General features: G+C 42.5%; 1 protein-coding gene across 5 annotated transcripts in view; it reads right to left on the bottom strand.

The window, feature by feature from the left end:
- The window catches only part of PTPRZ1 (protein tyrosine phosphatase receptor type Z1), a 109,823-nt gene that overhangs the window by 77,195 nt on the left and 11,615 nt on the right, over positions 1-21,013 (bottom strand). For all 5 annotated transcript variants that reach the window (XM_033162744.1, XM_033162741.1, XM_033162742.1 and 2 more), the window contains exon 2: positions 1,435-1,500. In XM_033162744.1, coding sequence (XP_033018635.1) covers positions 1,435-1,500 — 66 coding nt within the window. The remainder of the gene's footprint in view (positions 1-1,434; positions 1,501-21,013) is intronic.

The following is a 21,013-nucleotide window of genomic DNA, read 5'->3' as shown; positions in this document are numbered from 1 at the left end:
TTACATGATATAAATATAAGAACAAAAGGACTTCTTGCACAAATAAAACTCCAAAGGCATACTCACTCCAAAAGAAGTTTAATTGGGCTAGGCGTAGAAACCTTTGTCTCCTAAGAGGAAAAGGCAATGCCCAAGAGATGGATTTTTATCTGAACACCTCAGCTGAGGTGTCTTGAGATTTTAATCATTTAGGAACTGTAGACAATGAGTTAAAACCCTTGCATATTATCCAGTTGCAGGTCTGAACACCAAGGAAAGGAAAAGATCCGCAGGTGCAGTAGAAGCCCTTAGGCAATAGGAACAGCTGTAAAGCAGATCTGCCAATGCTTTGCGACCTGAGGGGAAATTTTGTCCTCTCTTGAATGCATGTTGACATCCTGTGCAAAGCCTACCTATAATAATTCTATAGCAGGGTCTTTATCTCCCATGTTTGTATGCAGAACAAAGATTAGGAAGGAAGACATAGGTCACAGACAGTTTGAGCATGACTGCACCACAACAATATATTGGGCCTCCAAACTCTGTGAGTTTAATCTAATTTAGTCACTTCTTTTGCACCTTTTTTGTGAATGTCTCCAGAAAAAGTTGAAATAGAGCATGAGCCTAACTGCTCTCTGATTTATAGGGTGGTGACTTGGACCACTACTGAAGCACTTAAAGGCCCAGTCCACCCATCACACTAAGCCAAACTAAGGCAGTAAATGCACAATCATGCAGGTAAGAAGGCAAAGGAGCCCTGACAATTAAGTCCAGTCGTGGATGACTCTGGGGTTGCGGTGCTCATCTCGCTTTACTGGCCAAGGGAGCCGGCATACAGCTTCCGGGTAATGTGGCCAGCATGACTAAGCCGCTTCTGGCAAAACCAGAGCAGCGCACGGAAATGCCATTTAATTTCCTGGCAGAGCGGTACCTATTGATCTACTCGCACTTTGATGTGTTTTCGAACTGCTAGGTTGGCAGGAGCTGGGACGGAGCAACGGGAGCTCACCCCATTGCGGGGATTTGAACCACCGACGTTCCGATCGGCCATCCCAGAGTCTCAGTGGTTTAGACCACAGCGCCACCAGCATCCCTATCATGCAGGTACTCACAATAAAAAACACACCTGTTTCACACTTCCCCTGGTCCTCCTGCTGACTCAACTTTAGAAAGTTATTCATTCATTTTCAATAAGGAATCCAGCAGAAGAGATGAGAAAGTTCCTCTCTTGTTTCACATTCAGTGACTGAACTTCAGGTTTTGTTTTTAGGAAGGTGAAATCTAAGTACAAGACCAAATACAGAACACTCCCTGATCTCTTCATGCTTTTAGTAGCTAAGATTTAATCTATGAGGGAGTACATTTTTACCCAGTTGATTCAGTTTGCATTGTAAAGAATACAGTTTGCTTATTTATAATAACAGACCGACATAAAATATCAAATAGTACACTTACCTGAATAGGACCAGTCAACCTCTTCAATAATTTTGCGTTGCTGTCTAATGTATCCAGAAACAAATTCTAAAATAAACAAGCAATAATAGAACATGTCAGCATCAAGTAGTACAGAGAAACAAAATAGAAAAGAAACAGCATCCGTGTCAATGTTCTACCTTTGTTCTATATTCACACAATATTGAAACGTAATTAACATAAGTTGTGCAGTGGTACATTCTGAAGCTCAGGCAGTCTTCATGACAAGCCACACACTCATAGCCAAGCTTCTTCTAAGGCTATGCAACAAAAATGAATTTTTGACCTATCTGTTTATTTTATTTAAAAGCTTTTTGTGCACCATTTAATAATTCAAAAATCCCTAAGCAGTGTGCAGTCTATATGTCTATATATATATATATATATATATATATATATATATATATAGACATATATACTACACAATACTGTATATTTTTAAAATACACAACCTAGAACCAGTAAGACAGCAATATAGAAGATCATAAAAACATATAACAGTGAATAAAACAGTTACAGGTAGGTAGCCAACTAAGTTTGTTCTTGGTATGAGCTTTTGTGTGCATGCACATTTCTTCAGAAGAAAGTGTGCATGCACACGAAAGCTCATACCAAGCTCATACCAAGAACAAACTTAGTTGGTCTCTAAGGTGCTACTGGAAGGAATTTTTTATTTTATTTTGTTTTGACTAGTGAATAAAACAGAAATTCAGATGATTCAAACACATAAAACAGGGGCCAATTTCATGGGTCAGGGAAAGCCTGGGCTAAAAGAGAAGCTTCCACAAGAAACCTGATGCCACTGATTGGTTCAGCAAAGGGCATTCCACAATACAGGGGCAACAGCGGAAAATGCCCATTTATGGATTTCTGCACTATGAGATTCTGCATGGGGCAGTGCCATAAAAAGAATTTCCCAAGATGCGGAAAGTGATCTTACAGGTCTATGCAGGGGCAAGCAGTATTTGTTCACTCCTTCCTTTTTGCTTATCATCTAGGCTGATTAATAGTTCCGGTATACAGTACGTACTCAGAAGCTTGCTCATTATTTTGTGACTGTTTAATTGGTCATCATAAAGGGGTGTTTGATTTTTGTCAAATTGCTGATCATAAGCCAGCAATTTCAGGTTGTAAAATTAAAAATTATTATTATTATTATTATTATTATTATTATTATTATTATTATTATTATTATTATTATATTTTTATTTTCACACCACTTTATGTTTTTAAGAGAGAGAGAATCTCAAAGTAGTTTACAACACATTAAAACATCAAGTAAAAGAAACCCAGAACAAAACATTACTGAAGAAAGTCAAATATAAAATATACATTCAGAGCAACGTAAGCAAGTAATAGGAAACAAAAATATCACCTTAAAGATTTAAAAACAAAACATTACAAAGGAGGTTGAAGTTAATTTGGTACTCGTAAACAACAAACCTGCTTCCCCTCAACCCGTTCCCCCAATGTCATACAATGTCCCCACAAATAAATTAATTCTCCACAAATTGCTGAAGCTGTATAACCTCCTTGCAAACTTTGTGCAAACAAATAAGGATAAACAGGTAAAAGAGTAGAGGAAACAGGTAGTCCGGATGTGTGAAGCAGACAGCTTAAAGACCGGCAAAGAAACTGTTTTGCTAGAGAATTTACGAATGTCCTGAAGGAAAAGATTTATTCAATACCTCACCTATGGACACAGTAAAATAAAAAAATAACTGTAGTATCATTAGGGGAAAACATAACAGGATTCTTCTTGGCAGAGCATCTCAACATGCAGGCATACAGAGAGGGAGAAGAGCTATGGAGAGGCAAAGACTGCTTAGTTTAGCACAAACCTTTCCAAACATTCCTTGTAGGCTTTCCCTTGTGTGTAATGAACATGTTTCAACAATTAATATATTTAGCTATAATTGACATAATAGCTGTGGTTTGTGTTGGCATAGTTACAACGGCATTCTCTTGCTCGGCAAGTGAGGCAAACTCATACTGCTAAATGCCTGTAAGTTATATAATTTCCTTAGGATCCATAAATTGGGTTGTTAATTTAATTAATAACTAGATTAATCTAAATATTTAATTTAGGCTAAATATTAATTTAATCAAATCTAGGCAGTTTTTCCACGATAAAGCTGAGAAACTGAAAGGAGCACATTAATCTAGCTGCTCTTGGGAGGAAGCTGATTTTATAGAACCATTTCAACCAGGGTTTAGGCCCAGTTTTGTCACAGAAACTGCTTTGGTTTCCCTGGATGATGACCTCTGTCAGGAGAGAGACAGGTGAAATGCGTCCCTGTTAGTTTTCCTCGAATTCTCAGCAGCTTTCGATACTATCAACTATGGTATCCTTCTGGAGCAGCTGTCCAAGTTAGGGGTGAGTGGCACCGGTTTGATTATATAGTACCACCACTGACCCAACGACATAGGCTGCCAGGCCCAATTCAAAAGTGCTGGTTCTGAACTATAAAGCCTTAAACGGCTCAGGACCACAATACAGTGGTACCTCGGGTTAGAAACGCTTCGGATTACAAACACTTCAGGTTACAGACTGCGCTAACCCAGAAATAGTACCTCAGGTTAAGAACTTTACCTCAGGATGAGGACAGAAATCATGCGGCGGCAGCAGGAGGCCCCATTAGCTAAAGTGTTACCTCAGGTTAAGAACAGTTTCAGTTAAGAACAGACCTCCAGAACGAATTGAGTTCTTAACCAGAGGTACCACTGTACCTCAAGGACTGGCACTCCCCATATGAACCAACCCAGACCCTGTGATCATCATCTGAAGCCCTTCTTCATGTTAGTTCCAGAGAGTGGCGACACGAAAACAAAACTTTTCTGCAGTGGCTTCCTGCTTGTGGAATGCTCTCCCCAGGGAGACTCGCCTGGCACCTTCATTACATATCTTTAGGCACCAGGTGAAAACGTTTCTCTATAACCAGGACTTTGTCTTATTAACATTATATGTTCTTTTAAAAATGTGTTTTAGGGAGGGCGGGAATTGCTTATTGTTTGGTTTGATTTTATCATGTATTTTGTGTTATCATTTTGTGTGTTTAAGTTGTGATCTTCAGATAAACGGTGGTATAGAAATTTATTTATTTAATTAATAATATAAGATAGTTTATGAAGGGTGCTGCTGCTATGCACTTTAGTCCAAAGTAATTCCATTAATAAAATGACATGGGGGAACATAAACTGAAATTTCGTTTGATAATTATAGGTATATATGAAGTCAGCAGAAATATGGCAAAGCAGGTGATGCACTTGTGGTAATAGGAACATACTCTATCAGTGTGTTTTATTTTAAAACAAACTTTTAGTCAATTAATTTTTTATTGTATTTTTAAAACAAACTTAAATGGTGTGCATTTAGGCTACTAAATGGGAGTGGCTAGAGGGAGAATGTCTCACCAGTGGTTAAACGACTACTCTGTATGCCAGACATTAACCAGACACAATTCAATGTGAAAGCGGTTCAAATTCAAAAATGGACTTTTAAAATAAAACTGATTAAACAAATTTAATTGTAGAAAAAATAACTGTCCACAGCTGCATGTTATGTATTCATCTTATCAGAAATATGAATGTAAAATTATATTGTTATAAGGATGGAGTAGTACTCTGAATGTTACAAGTTTATAGTAGTTTTTACAAATCTATATAAAAAAGGCCCAATATTTCCCATCATGATCAGTTTGATGAACAAAAATGTGGCTAGTCACATATGCTAGTTGCAGTCCACACACACCCAGCAGGGGCCAGTATTTGTAATAAGTACATGTGTTAGCAATGTATTGGAAGCATCCTCTATGGATTTTCCTTCTAATACACATACAACTGGAGCAAACAGAATCTACTGAGAAAAAGACCACTTACACTGGGTGTTTCTGGTATTCAATTCATTGCATAATTTCATTGTTTACCCATTTGTTTTCAAGCTCAGTGTAAAGTTCTTGTGCTAACTTTTAAAGTCCTGAATGGTATAGATTCGGAGTTTTTGCAAGACCAACTGTACCCATATGAACCTTACCAGGGCCCTAATATTAACCTCTGAGATCCTGCTGTCTGGCTCTCCACTGAAGTCAACTAGGCTAGAAGATACTGTGGAAAAGGACTTTTCAATGGTTTTTCTACTCTTGTAGACTTCTCTCCACCAAGAGCTCCACTTTGCCCCGCTTCCTAAATTAATTCCACCGAACTTTTTATTGATCTTATTGCTGCCTCCATGTTTTTTAATCTGATGTTGTGTTTATTATGTTTCTTTACTGCAAGCTAATTTGGGAGGGCCTGTCCTAAAGGTGGATAAAAATACATTTTAAAATTGACAAAGGGAGGTTTTTGAGCAGGAATGATGCACACATATATTCCAGATCTTTGCTTCATGAAAGCTCAAGTGTGCACCCAATGAGGCAGTTGCAACAAGACAGAGGCCCCATCTCGAACCTCAACTTATGTATCTTCCCTACCTGAGCTGCCCACTAGCAGGCGAAGAGTCCACCTGCATGGAATCTGTTTCTGTACCTCTGACTTCAATCCTCTCCTGGTCCTGGAAGACAGTGGAGCAGGAGAGTTGTGGGCACGCAGAGGAGGTATGGAAGCCCCCTGACTCTACACCAGGCTTACTTATTTCTCCCTCTTTCTGCATGGGTTCTTCACTCTTCTGTCCTGCATCTTCTCCCATGCTCCCCCAGATCACTGATACCTTCGTCTAAGTCAGTCTCCAATCCTGCTTCTCCAGTGTCCACTTATCGGTATCCAGCCACAACCCCTCAGCTTCCAGCCAGTCCCTGACACATGCCTTTGGTGGCTTCAGTCCCACCAAATATGGAGAGACAAAGCAACAACCATACACTGTTGCTGTTTTGACACTACTCACCCACAGGCAACTGCTAGGCTTATAAATATGCATTGAGTTTGAGCAAGGACCACAGCAAGTTTATATTACAGAATCAAAACAGAGGTAAATGAAGCAATCCAAATCTATCTGTAAACCTTCAGAAAGTGAGATAAATATGCTACCTTGAGGGTCCTTGGTCTACCCTACTAAATCCATACAAAATACAGTATAACCAAAATCTAAAAGTTTGTAGGGACATCAAAACTCAGATAATTTTTCTCTAAAAAGGTACAGTATTTGAAACAACCAACATAGACATAATCTTTGCTTTTCAGTACTATGTAACCCTTTTACTAACACAACAGCAAAACATTTACAACATCTCATGGTACTGACATAACAAGAAAAGTCTCATTTTGGTTTGTTGAACCAAATAATGGAAGCCGTGACCTTTCTTCAATTGTCATCTTGTACTCTATTTATCCCTCTATTTAAACTGGAAGCTCTTTGGTGTAGAACAGGCTTCAGATTAGCTAACTGTAAACAGAGAGGTCATAGCAGCATTGCACTAAGCCACCAATGTTCCACAGCCAGATAGAAATAGTCTTGGAAAGATCCAAGAACTTTCTGCAACTAGAAAATGGAACTTTTATTGAGAAAGTGTGGGGACATACCATTACGGTTTTTTTAATGCCTTCCAGTAGCACCTTAGAGACCAACTAAGATTGTTCTTGGTATGAGCTTTCGTGTGCATGCACACTTCTTCAGATACCGTAGTTTTTTAAATAGCAACTATGTTCTAGGAGAGAATTTTGACCCACTCCAGGCCATATTTTACCCCCACCCCCCAGATACCATCTGTCCCATCAAACCAGTTGTCAGGATGGAATGTAGACCTGCAGTTTAGTCCACAGTCAGCTGGCTGGTTCAATTATATTTCGGGGTTGTACCTCCACCTGGAAGCATGCTATGCTATCTGCATGGCAAAGGCCTACAAAAGTCTTAGGGTATGTTCATATGACTGCTTTAGCACGGAGCTGTGCTTTTCCTGGTGCATTTCACAGCTCCCCCACCCCCAGCTGTTCACATCAGCACACCTTTATTAGGAATGGCTTAAAGACAGCAATCGCTGTGAATATGGTTTGAGAAACCACACCATCAAAGGGTAACGTTTTATAACAAAGCAAAGGATGCATATGTATTTTAGATAACATCCTGTGAACACAGATTAAAAACCCAGTGCAGGAAACAGGATTGTGGGGACCCAGCCTCAGTCTTTGCAAGCTAGCCCAAATCCACTTTCTTCTCCTTGAGGCAGCATGCTGGGAATATAATGCCAGAAACACTGAATATCAGTCAAGTAGGAATGGAACTGGTCTTATGAGACATACTGTGCTTATGTTTTTACTTTATGTCAGTTGGAAAATTAGACGTTTATCTGACCCTCTTATTCTCCGCCAACTTTTCAGTACATTTCTCAAATCAATTATCTCATTCAGCCTGACAGCAAAAAGAAAGGGGGTGGGGGTGGGGCTGAAAAAACCCTATTTGACTATTTGTGCTGGTGAAACATTATGCAGATCATAATGCAGAGAGACAGGAGATCCAGGAGTCAAAATGGAGGAGAATTTATTTAAGCAATGCAATACACATTTTATAATATGGCTACAGACCTGGTTAAAAACAACAACAACAACCATTGCCACTTCTGAAATAGAAATCCTTTACTCTTCGCTGCTCTGATTAACTTGGCCATATGAATGCAAAGCAGGTCTCGACAGCTTTCCATGAAAACAACCAACCCTTTTCATGGGTTAAAACCATTGTAACGTCCCTTTATACTTTGAACAGATTGCCATGGACACAGATTCAGAACCCAACCATTCACACCAGGTCTCTGAAAGTTTACACAAGTCTACAGAGTGAACAAAGCCAATAGTTTACTAGCACAATATTTCTGATATATCTTCTGCAACATTTCCCGCTGTCTCTGAAGACAAAGTTACAGTTAAATTATTAATAATAACCAATATGAAAGGTTTGTATTTTTCTCTGAAGTTCCTAACGCCTAGTGGTATGGAAGCGATAGTATATTATCCATATTTCGATAAATAAAAATTGTGATACTTGATGTGTTCTGCTTAATAAAGAATGCTTTTTGTCATATTATATGAGGACACAAAGCTCTATAGTTGCTGTTTTAGTGAGATATTCACTGCTGGGAAACAGAAAAACCTGCAAATTTTTGAGGAAAAGAATGACGTGGTGACCACTTGAAGGTGGGGTGAAAGGTGAGATAGGTGATACAATATTGCTCCTGGACACTATATGTGTGTTAATACAGGAGTAATGTGTGAAGAAATAGCTCGTTCTGCAGCAGAAAAACATGTGTTGAGATGCACCTGTACGAAGCCCAAGATTGGGTCTTTGCATTCAAGTTCCATATTGCCCCTTTTACTTTTCATATTCACAATTCACCTCTATGGACTTCATAAACTAACAAACAATTTGTGGGTTTTTTAATTCCCCCACTATTTGGAAGGCACACAGAAATATTCTGCTTATAGCAAAGCTTCAAAATGTGGAAATGGTGCCAATATTTGCATTATCATAAAAGAGGCATCTTGTTTATTCCTTAACCAAAGCAATCTGGGGCTCTTATTGTACTGAAGTCATTTTCCCTTTTACAAAGCTCATGGGTTTTAATAAAGGCTCCGTTTTTTTTCCATCTGGAATCTAATTTTGTAGCATACGGAGCTAATTATGGAGCTAGTGTGTTTGCCTTTGATCTCAAAGGCTGGAAATTTACTAGGCTTGGGGTTAATTACTACTTTCTATCACAAGCCTTTAAAAAAAAAAACCCTTCATAAGTCAAGGGTAGATGTAACTATTCTAATCATATACCCTCATAGGAACAGAATCCACAGTATACAAAAAAGCCACTAATTAACACGAAGAGCTAAAGAAACACTGAACACAAACAAGTAGCATTTACACCTTCAGAATAGTTCCCCTCTTGGTATTAATTGCTAGATCGTGACTTTTTGTAGAGAGAATGCTTGAACTGATGCATTTAACAAATTTGCATTTATTAACTTCTTGCTTTTCCTATCCAGAGTAGTATCTGCCCTTCTTCCACCTTTGCATAGGCATATTATGCCTTCATTTAAATTTGTTTGAGCAGTTATAGTCTGAAGATAACTGCTCAATATAACTTCACACAGAGGATGAGATGGTTGGACAGTGTTCTCGAAGCTACTAACATGAGTTTGGCCAAACTACGAGAGGCAGTGAAGGATAGGCGTGCCTGGCGTGCTCTGGTCCATGGGATCACGAAGAGTCGGACACGACTGAACGACTGAACAACAACAACAGTCTGAAGATGGCTCTTCTTCTTCTTGTTGTTGTTCAGTGGTTCAGTCGTGTCCGACTCTTCGTGACCCCATGGACCAGAGCACGCCAGGCACGCCTATCTTTCACTGCCTCCCGCAGTTTGGCCAAACTCATGCCAGTCGCTTCGAGAACACTGTCCAACCATCTCGTCCTCAGTCGCCCCCTTCTCCTTGTGCCCTCCATCTTCCCCAACATCAGTGTCTTTTCCAGGGAGTCTTCTCTTCTCATGAGGTGGCCAAAGTACTGAAGCCTCAACTTCAGGATCTGTCCTTCCAGGGAGCACTCGGGGCTGATTTCTTTAAGGATGGATAAGTTTGATCTTCTTGCAGTCCATGGGACTCCCAAGAGTCTCCTCCAGCACCATAATTCAAAAGCATCAATTCTTCGGCGATCAGTCTTCTTTATGGTCCAGCTCTCACTTCCATACATTACTACTGGCTCTTAAAATGGCATAAACACCCTGCCTTGGACAGCTGCAGTAAAATTGTGAAGAGCTATTAACTTTGTGTCATAGGCTCCTCCCAGCCACAGTCTGGGCTGGCTTTTCCCCATTTCATATCCATTCTCAGCACTGAAAGCTTCCTTTCCCTGGTCCTCTTTCCCTTCCTTCTTTCCTCTCATTTATACCCCTAGGGAGTAAATCCAGAGGTTTCTGCCTGTGAAATTACCTTTCTCACTTGATTCTTTCTAGCTGTGAGTTAACCTTTCCCTAACGCTCATACAGAGGAAAGGTAGATGCAAAAGCCATGCTATAGCTTCAGCAAATATTAATCAAAAGTCGTAGAGGGGCTGAATGTTTAGGAGTAAAGAGGGGTGAAGAGCTAATCTCTCAGTTCGCACATCTTCTGTAAGACTTAGTTGAACTGCTTCTTGCAAGTATCCTGATTCTCACCTCTCACCATACTCAGAAAATATGTAGTTACAGGTGGTTTATTCTTTTTACATCTTAAAAATAAAAATGCATGTATTCCCGCCCCGCCCCGTGAAAATAATAATGCACACAAGTTCATTTTTTAAAACCAGGTATGACCTGCAACAGCATGTATATTTAGGGAGATTTAGGGACAGCCAGTGCTATATGGACCCAAAGTATTCACTTAAGGCCCCAAGAGAGACTGGAAGGAAATCTCAAACCCTTATAAAAATATTTTAGTATTATTTTTTATATGTGTTGGAAGCCGCCCAGAGTACCTGGAGCAACCCAATCAGATGGGGTGTGTGTGCAAATAATAAAATTATTAGAAACAGGGCCGGCGCGTCCATTTAGGCGAACTAGGCAATTGCCTAGGGCGCCAAAATGGAGGGGGCGCTGGCCAGGCTTGGGCGGGACGGGCTAGCCAGCCCCGCCTCATCCATTGGGGCTGGTGGTGCAGCGCGCCAGGACACCGGCCCCCCAGGGGCGCCCCCACGAGCCCGCCGGCATACCGGGCATACCATTCTCAAGTGTTTCGTCAACAGGAAAGGAAGAGACAGATGAAGAAAAAGAATTAGTGTGCTGTCAGGGAAACTTTGCACCTGGAACAAGGGCCCATAGCTGTCAACTTTTGCTTTTTTTGCGGGAAATTCCCTTATTCCAGCGCCATTTCCAACTGCAAAAAGGTTTACAGCTATGGCCGTTTCCCAATGCAAGAAAAAGGAAGATTGACAGCTATGCAAGGGCCCACTGTGTGCCATCCAGCGACAGCAAGGAAGAACTGCACAGAGAATCTTCCACCCTTTTTTTTTGAAAGAGGAGAAGTGGAGTTGCCTGCCCACCGATACCTCAAGGGGTTATAAAAATTAAGAAAAAGAGGGGGGGGTCCTTCCTTGTAAAAAAGAAGGAAGGAAGGAAGGAAGGAAGGAAGGAAGGAATAGAATCATGACTATTTTCAGACCAGCTTGCTGTGATTGACAAATTGTTGCTTCGTTCCTCAGCTGAGATGACCCAATAACCTAGGGAAGGAACCAGTTGTTTGTCTCCTGTGGGAGAACCATGCCCGTGCTAGGGCATGTTGAATTTTTCAACTTCCAAAAATGAGGGGTGCTAAAAAATTGTAACATGACTTGGGAATTCAAAAGGTATTTTGGTTAAATTAATATAATTTAGTTTTGCTTGGTAAACAACTACATAAAAATATTGACTTTTAAATGTTTGTGTAGAATTCTCGTTCATTTCCCCCCAAAAAATATAGTCCGGCCCACCACATGGTCTGAGGGACAATGGACCAGCCCATGGCTGAAAACGGTTGCTGCCCCCAGGTCTAAACTGTCTAACCAGCTGCAATGAACAGGGCATTCCTGGAACTCAAACTAGGAATGTTTAGTGGAGGGCTATGAAAGGATGCAGGTGGTGCTGTGGGCTAAACCACAGAGCCTAGGGCTTGCTGATCAGAAGGTCGGCGGTTCGAATCCCTGTGATGGGGTGAGCTCCCATTGCTTGGTCCCAGTTCCTGCCCACCTAGCAGTTCGAAAGCAAAAAGTGCAAGTAGATAAATAGGAACCGCTCCAGCGGGAAGGTAAACGGTGTTTCCGTGCGCTGCTCTGGTTCACCAGAAGCGGCTTAGTCATGCTGGCCACATGACCCGGAAGCTGTACACCGGCTCCCTCGGCCAGTAACGCGAGATGAGCGCCACAACCCCAGTTGGACACGACTGGACCTAATGGTCAGGGGTCCCTTTACCTTTATGAAAAAAAAGAAGCCTCATGTTCTTCAAAGCTACTGGAACTCTGGGGTTGACGTTCATTGTGCCTTGAGATCTGAACTGATATTGCAGCACCCCTATCATACCTTAAACTGTCAATTTGTACATAAACATGCTCTTAAAATCTAATCTCTTCCAGTCTTATCTTCACAGGACAAATACCCTACCAAGAATGCCTTGAACTCATCACTTAAGTCTGAAGTCACAGACAAATTCTATTTTTATTTTTTAACATATGTTTTGGCATTGTCACCCACAGCTGCAAAGTCATCTAGCTTATGTATACCTGTAGATGTTCACAAAAGTGTTTCTACCCGCTGTAATATTTATTCCATAAATGAGTGCTAGCAATCGACAACAAACACTCAGTTCACTCGGATCGTTAGGACCAGCTAAGCAACCGCATAAATTCCCTGAATGAGGCATATTGGCAATATATACAGTGATGCAATAACATAAAACACTGAGTTGCATAGTGACTGAAACAATATTGCAGGTGAAAAATATATGGGCAAATGTTTAGATTCAAGCACTTGTTTTCACTCTCGGCAATGCAAAGCCTATTCTTACCATGTCTGCAGAAAAACAAAGGTGCTACTAAATTCATAATAAAAGATGGATCAAGACAGAATTAGATTTGCATGCCTGATAATATGCAGCTGACTTCATTAAGTCATTGGTTTAGTTTTATGAAGCAATGCAATGTTTTGAACAATGTACCTTTCATTCAAAGTAATTTCCAACAAGAAGAGAAAGGGGGTGGCAATTCCTATGGTGGAGCAGGAAATGACTATAAGGTTATTGACATCTAATGGGGAGCTTATACAGTGGTGCCTCGCAAGACGAAATTAATTCGTTCCACAAGTCTTTTCGTCTTGCGGAAATTTCGTCTTGCGAAGCACGGTTTCCCATAGGAATGCATTGAAACTTAATTAATGCGTTCCTATGGGAAAAAACCAGTCGGGGCCGGGTGTCGGGAAAGCGAGCGGGGAGAGCGGTTACTTACAGTACTGTAGTGAGCGGCGGTGGCGGGAGGAAGCCGGGTGTGGGGACTGCGATGGGGAGCGCGGGGAAGGCGAGCAGGAGGAAGCCGGGTGTCGGGACTGCGATGGGGCAGCGCGCGGAGGGCGAGCAGGAGGAAGCCAGGTGTCGGGACTGCGATGGGGCAGCGCGCGGAGGGCGAGCGGGAGGATCCAGGCGTGGGGAAGGCGATGGGGAGCGCGGGGAAGGCAAGCAGGAGGAAGCCAGGTGTCGGGACTGCGATGGGGCAGCGCGCGGAGGGCGAACGGGAGGATCCAGGCGTGGGGAAGGCGATGGGGAGCGCGGGGAAGGCAAGCAGGAGGAAGCCAGGTGTCGGGACTGCGATGGGGCAGCGCGCGGAGGGCGAACGGGAGGATCCAGGCGTGGGGAAGGCGATGGGGAGCGCGGGGAAGGCAAGCAGGAGGAAGCCAGGTGTCGGGACTGCGATGGGGCAGCGCGCGGAGGGCGAGCAGAAGGATCCAGGCGTGGGGAAGGCGATGGGGAGCGCGGGGAAGGCAAGCAGGAGGAAGCCAGGTGTCGGGACTGCGATGGGGCAGCGCGTGGAGGGCGAGCAGGAGGAAGCCAGGTGTCGGGACTGCGATGGGGCAGCGCGCGGAGGGCGAGCAGGAGGAAGCCGCGTGTAGGGAGTTCGATCGGGGAGCGCGGGGAGGGCGATCGTTAGTGAGCGGCAAGCAGGGAGGGCCAGCGCAAGCGGGAGGGTTCTTCTTACAGTGGTACCGCGCAAGACGAATGCCTCGTCTTGCGAAGCACGACCATAGAGAAATTCGTCTTGCGGGTCAACCAAAAAATCGCAAAACCCTTTCGTCTTGCGAGTTTTTCGTTGTGCGAGGCATTCGTCTTGCGGGGTACCACTGTAATAATGTAATGGGGAAAAATCAGGCATGCAAAATGAATTTTTAAGATTATTGCTTCATTATTAGGTGTCATTATACAGTGCGACCTAATGGCTTCTTTGGAGGGGAATTTTTTTTCACGTGGCAATTAATAAATGTAAATTAAAAGATGTATTGTACTCCTTTTAGGCTTAAAAAAGTGAGTGAAACAGGACCCTGAGGCCAAAGAAAATATAAAATTAACCAGCTTATATCCACTGGGCTTCCACTTATAAGATTCTATCGAGGTGTGACTCTTAGATGGCTCTATAATCCTTGACTGGCTTTTTAAAAAGTTATTTACAAAATATTTTCCCCACTTTTAAGTCCCAGATGCTCAAAAAGCAGCTAACAAGGGTCATTGTTATATAATCACACTGTTCTTTAAACGTTTTATTTGCATCTTCTCCATGTTAGAAAAGCTTGTTTCATCCCTGAAGTATATACATTAAAAAAAAATTATAAGGAAAAAATCTCTGTGTGGTGGACTTCCCATGTCATTCTCTGTATTTAAAGCTTTCTGTTGCAATTATCACAAGCTTGCATTTCAACACATTCTAGTCTCCATTCTAGCCACATTCTAGGCATTAAAGATCCTAGTATAATATTCTGTTATTTTTTTTTTTTTAAAAAAAGATATAGCAGACATTTGGGATACAGTGACCAAGTTGGCATGTAAAAACCGCTCACTGTAACTCAGACACTGGAGGAACTTGCGACCTAGTGTGGTTGCCAGGGAAATGAGGGAGAAGTAATCAACTTGTGTCAATAATATATGTTGGCAGGGTGCAATGAACCCTCAATGTGGAGGGCGCAGAGGAGGCTAAATGTGGCATTGGGGGCTCCTCCTGAGTGTGAGAGAGGAGCTACTGGCCACTGAAGCCACTCCGCGCATGTTCTCCTCCCGATGATGTGACAGTGTATATGTGCCATGCATCGCACATATGACATCACACGTGTGACATGCACCAGGCACATGGCAACATACACACTCAATGCATGTTGGGCTTCCACAATCTTGGGTGTGGTTGGTCATCAGCATTGGCCTCGGCTGGCTGCAGGGGCTGACAAGATTGCCTGACAAAATGTAAAACTTTATTGAGCCAATTGGGGTCTGGTGGTTGGGTGATGATCTGGTGGTGGAGGTGGTAGGGCTGGGCTTCTGTGGGATCCACCAGCCAGGCATATAGCCAGTTGTGCTTCCAGCACACAGCACAGTTGTCCCGCCTGCCCTTTCTGTGTGTTGTGGCTGCCCAGAGGTAGCCAGGCAGCTCATGTTTTATGGCCTTGCTGTGGAATTATTCATCCCGGAATGACCCGCTTTTCCGTAGGATGTCCCTGTTTTCATTTGAGAGATGTTGGAGGGTGTGGAGTTATGCAACCCCCAAGCCAAGGAGATAAGCAACTATATAACCTTTAGAAGACATCTGAAGACAGTCCTGTATAGGGAAGGTTAATGTTTTAATATATATGTTGGAAGCTGCTTGTAGTGGCTGTGGCAACTCAGTCAGATGGGTGGGGTATAAATAATAAAATTATTCAGAGAAATAATTGGAGGATGTGCATCTGGGCACCCAAATACTGTATGTGATAACATCCCATCTCTCACAGCAAAGCGGTGGTGGCTTGACATACAGAGAACTTAACTTTGTTACTTGCTCTTGTTCACGTGGTGCAACTGCTGCATCACGTGAACATTAAGATTCATTGTTCTGGCCTGCAGCACAGTCAGTGCCTCATGGAAGACCAGCTGGGACACAATAGCTGTAATCATCAGCCAATAAAAAAGCAGTGAATTAGTGTCATAGTTACATAAGCAAGACTTTTAAGAGGGCAACATATGCTTATTCCTTTGGATGATTAGCCCTGTTTCTGACACATAACAACACACTCCGTTCCTCGTGCTATCTCCTGAGGCTTTCCCTGAGAGCTGAACAGTTTCCAGGAAGCCATGTATCTTGAATGAACAGAAAATCAGCTTATTTAGAAATCATATATGCCATGATACAGAGGAGAGTAAAATTATAACAAGTCATGCCAAAAACTAATGAAAGCAGAGCATTTCAGGAAGAAGGAAGCTTGCAGAAATTTGAAGAACATCTCAGGTTCTTAGGATTAATCCTAACAGCTGGCTCTCAAATCAAGTCCTATACATAATTCTAGGAGTAGATTAAGGTAGGATTTTAAAATAGCTGTTAAACCCCCTTACACCAAGTTGAAGATAGCTTTTATAGATTATTTATCAGGAAAAGAAACTTGATTTGGCCAAAGTATAAAATCAAGCATACTTCATTTCCTCAGGGCTTGCATCTGTCATATTGAACAAATATGAACGTGACAGAGTTACACGTGGAACACACTTGCCCTTGTGTGACATAATACCCATAGCTAATGATTTACTGAATCAATCAATGCAGTAGGCAATAAATCACATATATTCCTCAGCCAATGTGCAAAGAATTTGGTACATTGCTTATACTAGCCTAGCCGAATTTGTTTTATGAGCAATTTGAAGATTGTGTTGAAAACGCATCCTTAAAGAGAATGTCAGTTGAGCTTTACAAGCAATACTTGGCACTTAAAAGTATCTTTCCCCCTTCTTTTCTGTGAGTTCTTCTTCTTCCAATTCAACAAACCTCATTCCAAGCATCTACTTCCAGATCAAACAGAAAGACTGTAAGTACATCAAGGCACTGAGGACATTGTTCCTTTCCTTTCTCAACATTACAATAAGCACGACCCCCTGCCAATGTCTGTAATAAAAGTCCAGGTCAAACGTTAGAATCGCCCAACTGTTTTTCCCCATCCACCTAGATTCTCTGTGCCACATCCTGTCGAGTTCTTAATAGTGCTTCATCACTAGTAAGAGATAATTTGAATCACAGCAATAAAGGGCCCACTCCTTTTCATTGTTACCATATAATCGCAGGCAGTGGTGCCAACTTGAATAAAATATTAGGTAAGCCCCAACCCACATAATCTATCACATGATGCAGTGCACGTACACCATTTGAATGACAATGCCCATCAACCTTTGGGGCAGCCCCCTCAAATAGTTTATTGGGGGGACAAAGACTCTAGAAGTTGGCTCCTATGATCACAGGAGATATACTATGTGGCATTGAGGCCCAAAAAACAAAATAAGGCCCAGATTTTGGTAATCATCAATTAGGTCGCCTCAGCCTAAATTAATAAATAACAGAAGGAACCCAGTTCCACATCTAAGTTATGATTACACAAGAATCTATTTTTTCCCATTACTGAATCATGCCAGACAGCCCTACCTTACTAAACCAGTGCTTGAAGGGTAGGTGGGGTGGGTGTGGATGGCTTCATTTCAAATTAGCACAGACTTCATTTAGTCTGCTATCAGTTCACCACCTTTATAGCTGTGTAAACTATTTGCTAACAAGGTTGAATTAGTGCATCCACAATGAAAAGAACCGTGCTACTATGGGGCTTATTTCTATTCTCTAACGTTGCCCAAGCCAGAGTTGCTTGTAGAGCTGATAGAGACAGCAGGTTGTGGTTTATAAAGCCATATACAACTTGGGAACAGGAAGATCATCCACCCCTTACAAACCCAGTTGATGGCTATCTTCTGCAGGTGAGGAAGGCCTCTTAAGAGATATCATCTTATCAGGAGGTCTGTTCCACACAATATAGGAATCAAGCCTTTAGTGTCATGGCATCCACCTTTTGGATTTCCCTCCCCTTAAATATTAAACCCTTCTGAAGGTATTCCTCTTCCAACCAGCCTTTTAAGTTGAGATGCAGTCTGCATCTGTATTGGAATTTTTAAAAGAAGCTTTTACTGTTTTATTGCTTGTTATTTGCTGTCCTGGGCTCCTTTGGGAGGAATGGAAGGGTGTATATGCAATCAAACAATCCCAGGGGGGTTTTACAATAACTGAAAAGAAGTGAGGTAGTTTTAAATCCACCTGAAAAGAAGTGGGATAGTATTCTACACCACACCATCCCACTTTGAGAACTACAATAGGTACAAAATTGACCTACTGCATTTGTATAGCTATTGTAAACATTTGAATATTTGGGGGGACATTTAGCACTTTTGCACACACATTCACATGGCGACATAGGGATGTATAATTTTATCTTTCCCATCCCCATGTTTCCTCTGAGGCTTTCGCTCTAGGAGATGACACCGTGAGTCAGAAAAACCTCCAGCAGATTGTTCACTGCAGTCACGTTGCCATGAAGGGGAAAGCTGTAGCTCCCTCTGTGCAGATAATAAAGACTACTGGCTCATGGTAGGAACATTTCTCTGCAAGATTCCTACAAAACAAATCTCACAGCAGACAGCATGATTCAGGAAAGGCACAGAAGCACTGAGAATTAAATAGCAGCAGCAGCAGCACCCCAAATCTTTTTGTATAGACCTACCGGCCGTGAATGAAGAAAGAGAATAATTCCTAAGCTAAACTTATTTGTATGAACACTTGGATGTCAACTGTTGAGTCCATTTTGTACTCAGTTGCTGACTACTGAAGTTTGCTCTCTTGCCTTAACCAACAGATGCCAAACGCTGAAAACTCTCATGGAAAATGGTGACGCAGTGGTGCAGTAAACAACAATTTTACAGAGCAATCGACAACTTAGTGCAAAAATTATTGTTTCCCTCGGTTGTTGTTGTTGCTGTTGTTGTTGCAGTATCAGTACAATATGACAATATGTGCTTGCAGCTCTTAAAAGTTTCAGGAGCCACATGCTTCTTTGAAACAGGTTACAGATGTTCACGGTTCATGAATTATATATTACATTTTTATTCCAGATTACTCCAACAGACTTCAGTGAGGCTGCCCGAAGTGCCCAGATTAATCTTTTTCACTTGAAAACACTTGAAAAAATATTCCTTCTTATATAACCCCCACAAAGTGATAAAACAGACATTTAACAGGAGATGCTAAAACCCCTACAGAAATAAATGAAGTTGTTCGTGACAAACTGGGAGGGAAGCGTGAACAGCCACTGCAGTCCCAATAACAAACTCTAGGAAAGGCTATGAACAGGTATTTATCTGTTTGTTATATTTTATCCCACTCTTTCTCCCGGGAACTCTGGGTGGCTAAATGCCTCTCATTCTCTTGCCCTTTATTCTCACAGCAATATTGTGAGATGTGGTAGGCTGAGATATAGTGTCTAGCTCAAAGTCAGCCAGTGAACTTTATCTGAACCTAGTCTCCCTGGTCCTGCTGGGAGGAAAGACGATGACCTGTTTGGGACAAGGCTTTACTACCCTGGAAGGAGCAAGTTTACTGCTTGGAGGCACTCCTGGATCCAAGGAGCTTGAAGCTCAGGTGGCCTCGATGGCTAGGAGAGCCTAGTTCCTGCTAAAGCACCTGAACTATGTGTTTTCAGGACCTACCCTATTAATGTAACTGGTTTTTTCTTTTTTTAAATTTATTTTTATTAAAGATTTTCTTGGTTTACCAAAGTACATGCCTTGTCTCTTTTTTCAGGTTGTGCAGTCTTTCTTACAAATCAGTTACATTTGTTGTGAGGCATTAGTGTTGAGTACAGTACAGTATAAGGCTGGGGTAGAAGAGGGGGTGGAGAGGTGGGGTGGGGTGGTGAGGCTTATGTTATTTTGTATAGTGTACATGTGGGGTTTTGTGTCAACGTCAACTGGGTAGGCTCTCTATTCGTTTATTACATTTCCTTGATTGCAAGAGTTTCAGCTTATTGGTTAGCTTTTCTAGTAAGGCCGTTTCTCGTACAATTTGATACCATTGGTCCATGTTTACTCCTGACAGGTCCCTCCAGTGTCTGACTATGAGGCTTCCGGCTGCTGAGAGTAGCTGGGTTATAAGCTCTGTATAATGTGAGTGGTCATTATGATCTGGGCAGAAAGAACTCAACCATAATCTTCAGAATTTTTGTTTTAATGCATGGCCTCCCTTGCAGCAACTCACAGAGCAGTATTCCTAGGTACCTTTGGCCACAGTTAAAAAGAAATTAGAGTTAAAGAAGCTATGGTGAGGATTGTTATCCTACTCCATCCTCAGTTTTGGAGGCTTCTCCCTAGGCAGCATGAGAAGTGTAGCAGAATATAACTTATTCCTTCCATCATTTTTAGTAGTCCCTACAGTTCTACTATGTGTGTAGAATATAATAATGATAGTTCTTCACTTTTCACACCTATGGCTACCTTCACAAAGCCACAAAAAAGGCATGTCCTAACTTAGTCATGCTCATTAATTTCAGGGGCCTTCTCTGAGTAAAACTTACCGGTAGATGGATACCACCCATCAGGGGCGTCGCTGGGGAGGGGCGGTGGGGGCGGTACGACCCCAGTGACAGGGTGAAAAGCGGCGGGTGGGGGTGATAAGCGGCGGCCCCTCCCGCCACTCCCACGCGCGCCGCTCCCTCCGTCACCCAGCAGCACCTGGAAGGGGTGCTTTCCGCCGCTTTTTTTCGGCGGGGGGGGTCGACCAGCGAGGGAGGGTGTCACGCTTGTCACCCCTCCTCGCCAGTCGACCCCCCCCCGCCGAAAAAACCCGCGGGGGGGGGGCGGGGAAAGGAAGCAGAGCCGGGGCTTGAATGCAGAGCGCCAGCTCTGCTTCTTTTTTCCCCTTTCCGCCGCTTTTTTTCGGCGGGGGGGGGGGTCGACCAGCGAGGGAGGGTGTCACGCTTGTCACCCCTCCTCGCTAGTCGACCCCCCCCACTGAAAAAACCCGCGGGGGGGCGGGGAAAGGAAGCAGAGCCGGGGCTTG

This window comes from Lacerta agilis, chromosome 10 (genome assembly GCF_009819535.1).
Source record: "Lacerta agilis isolate rLacAgi1 chromosome 10, rLacAgi1.pri, whole genome shotgun sequence".
Taxonomy (NCBI): domain Eukaryota; kingdom Metazoa; phylum Chordata; class Lepidosauria; order Squamata; family Lacertidae; genus Lacerta; species Lacerta agilis.
The sequence above is the reverse complement of the archived record's forward strand: the minus strand, read 5'-3'. Positions and strand labels throughout refer to the sequence as shown.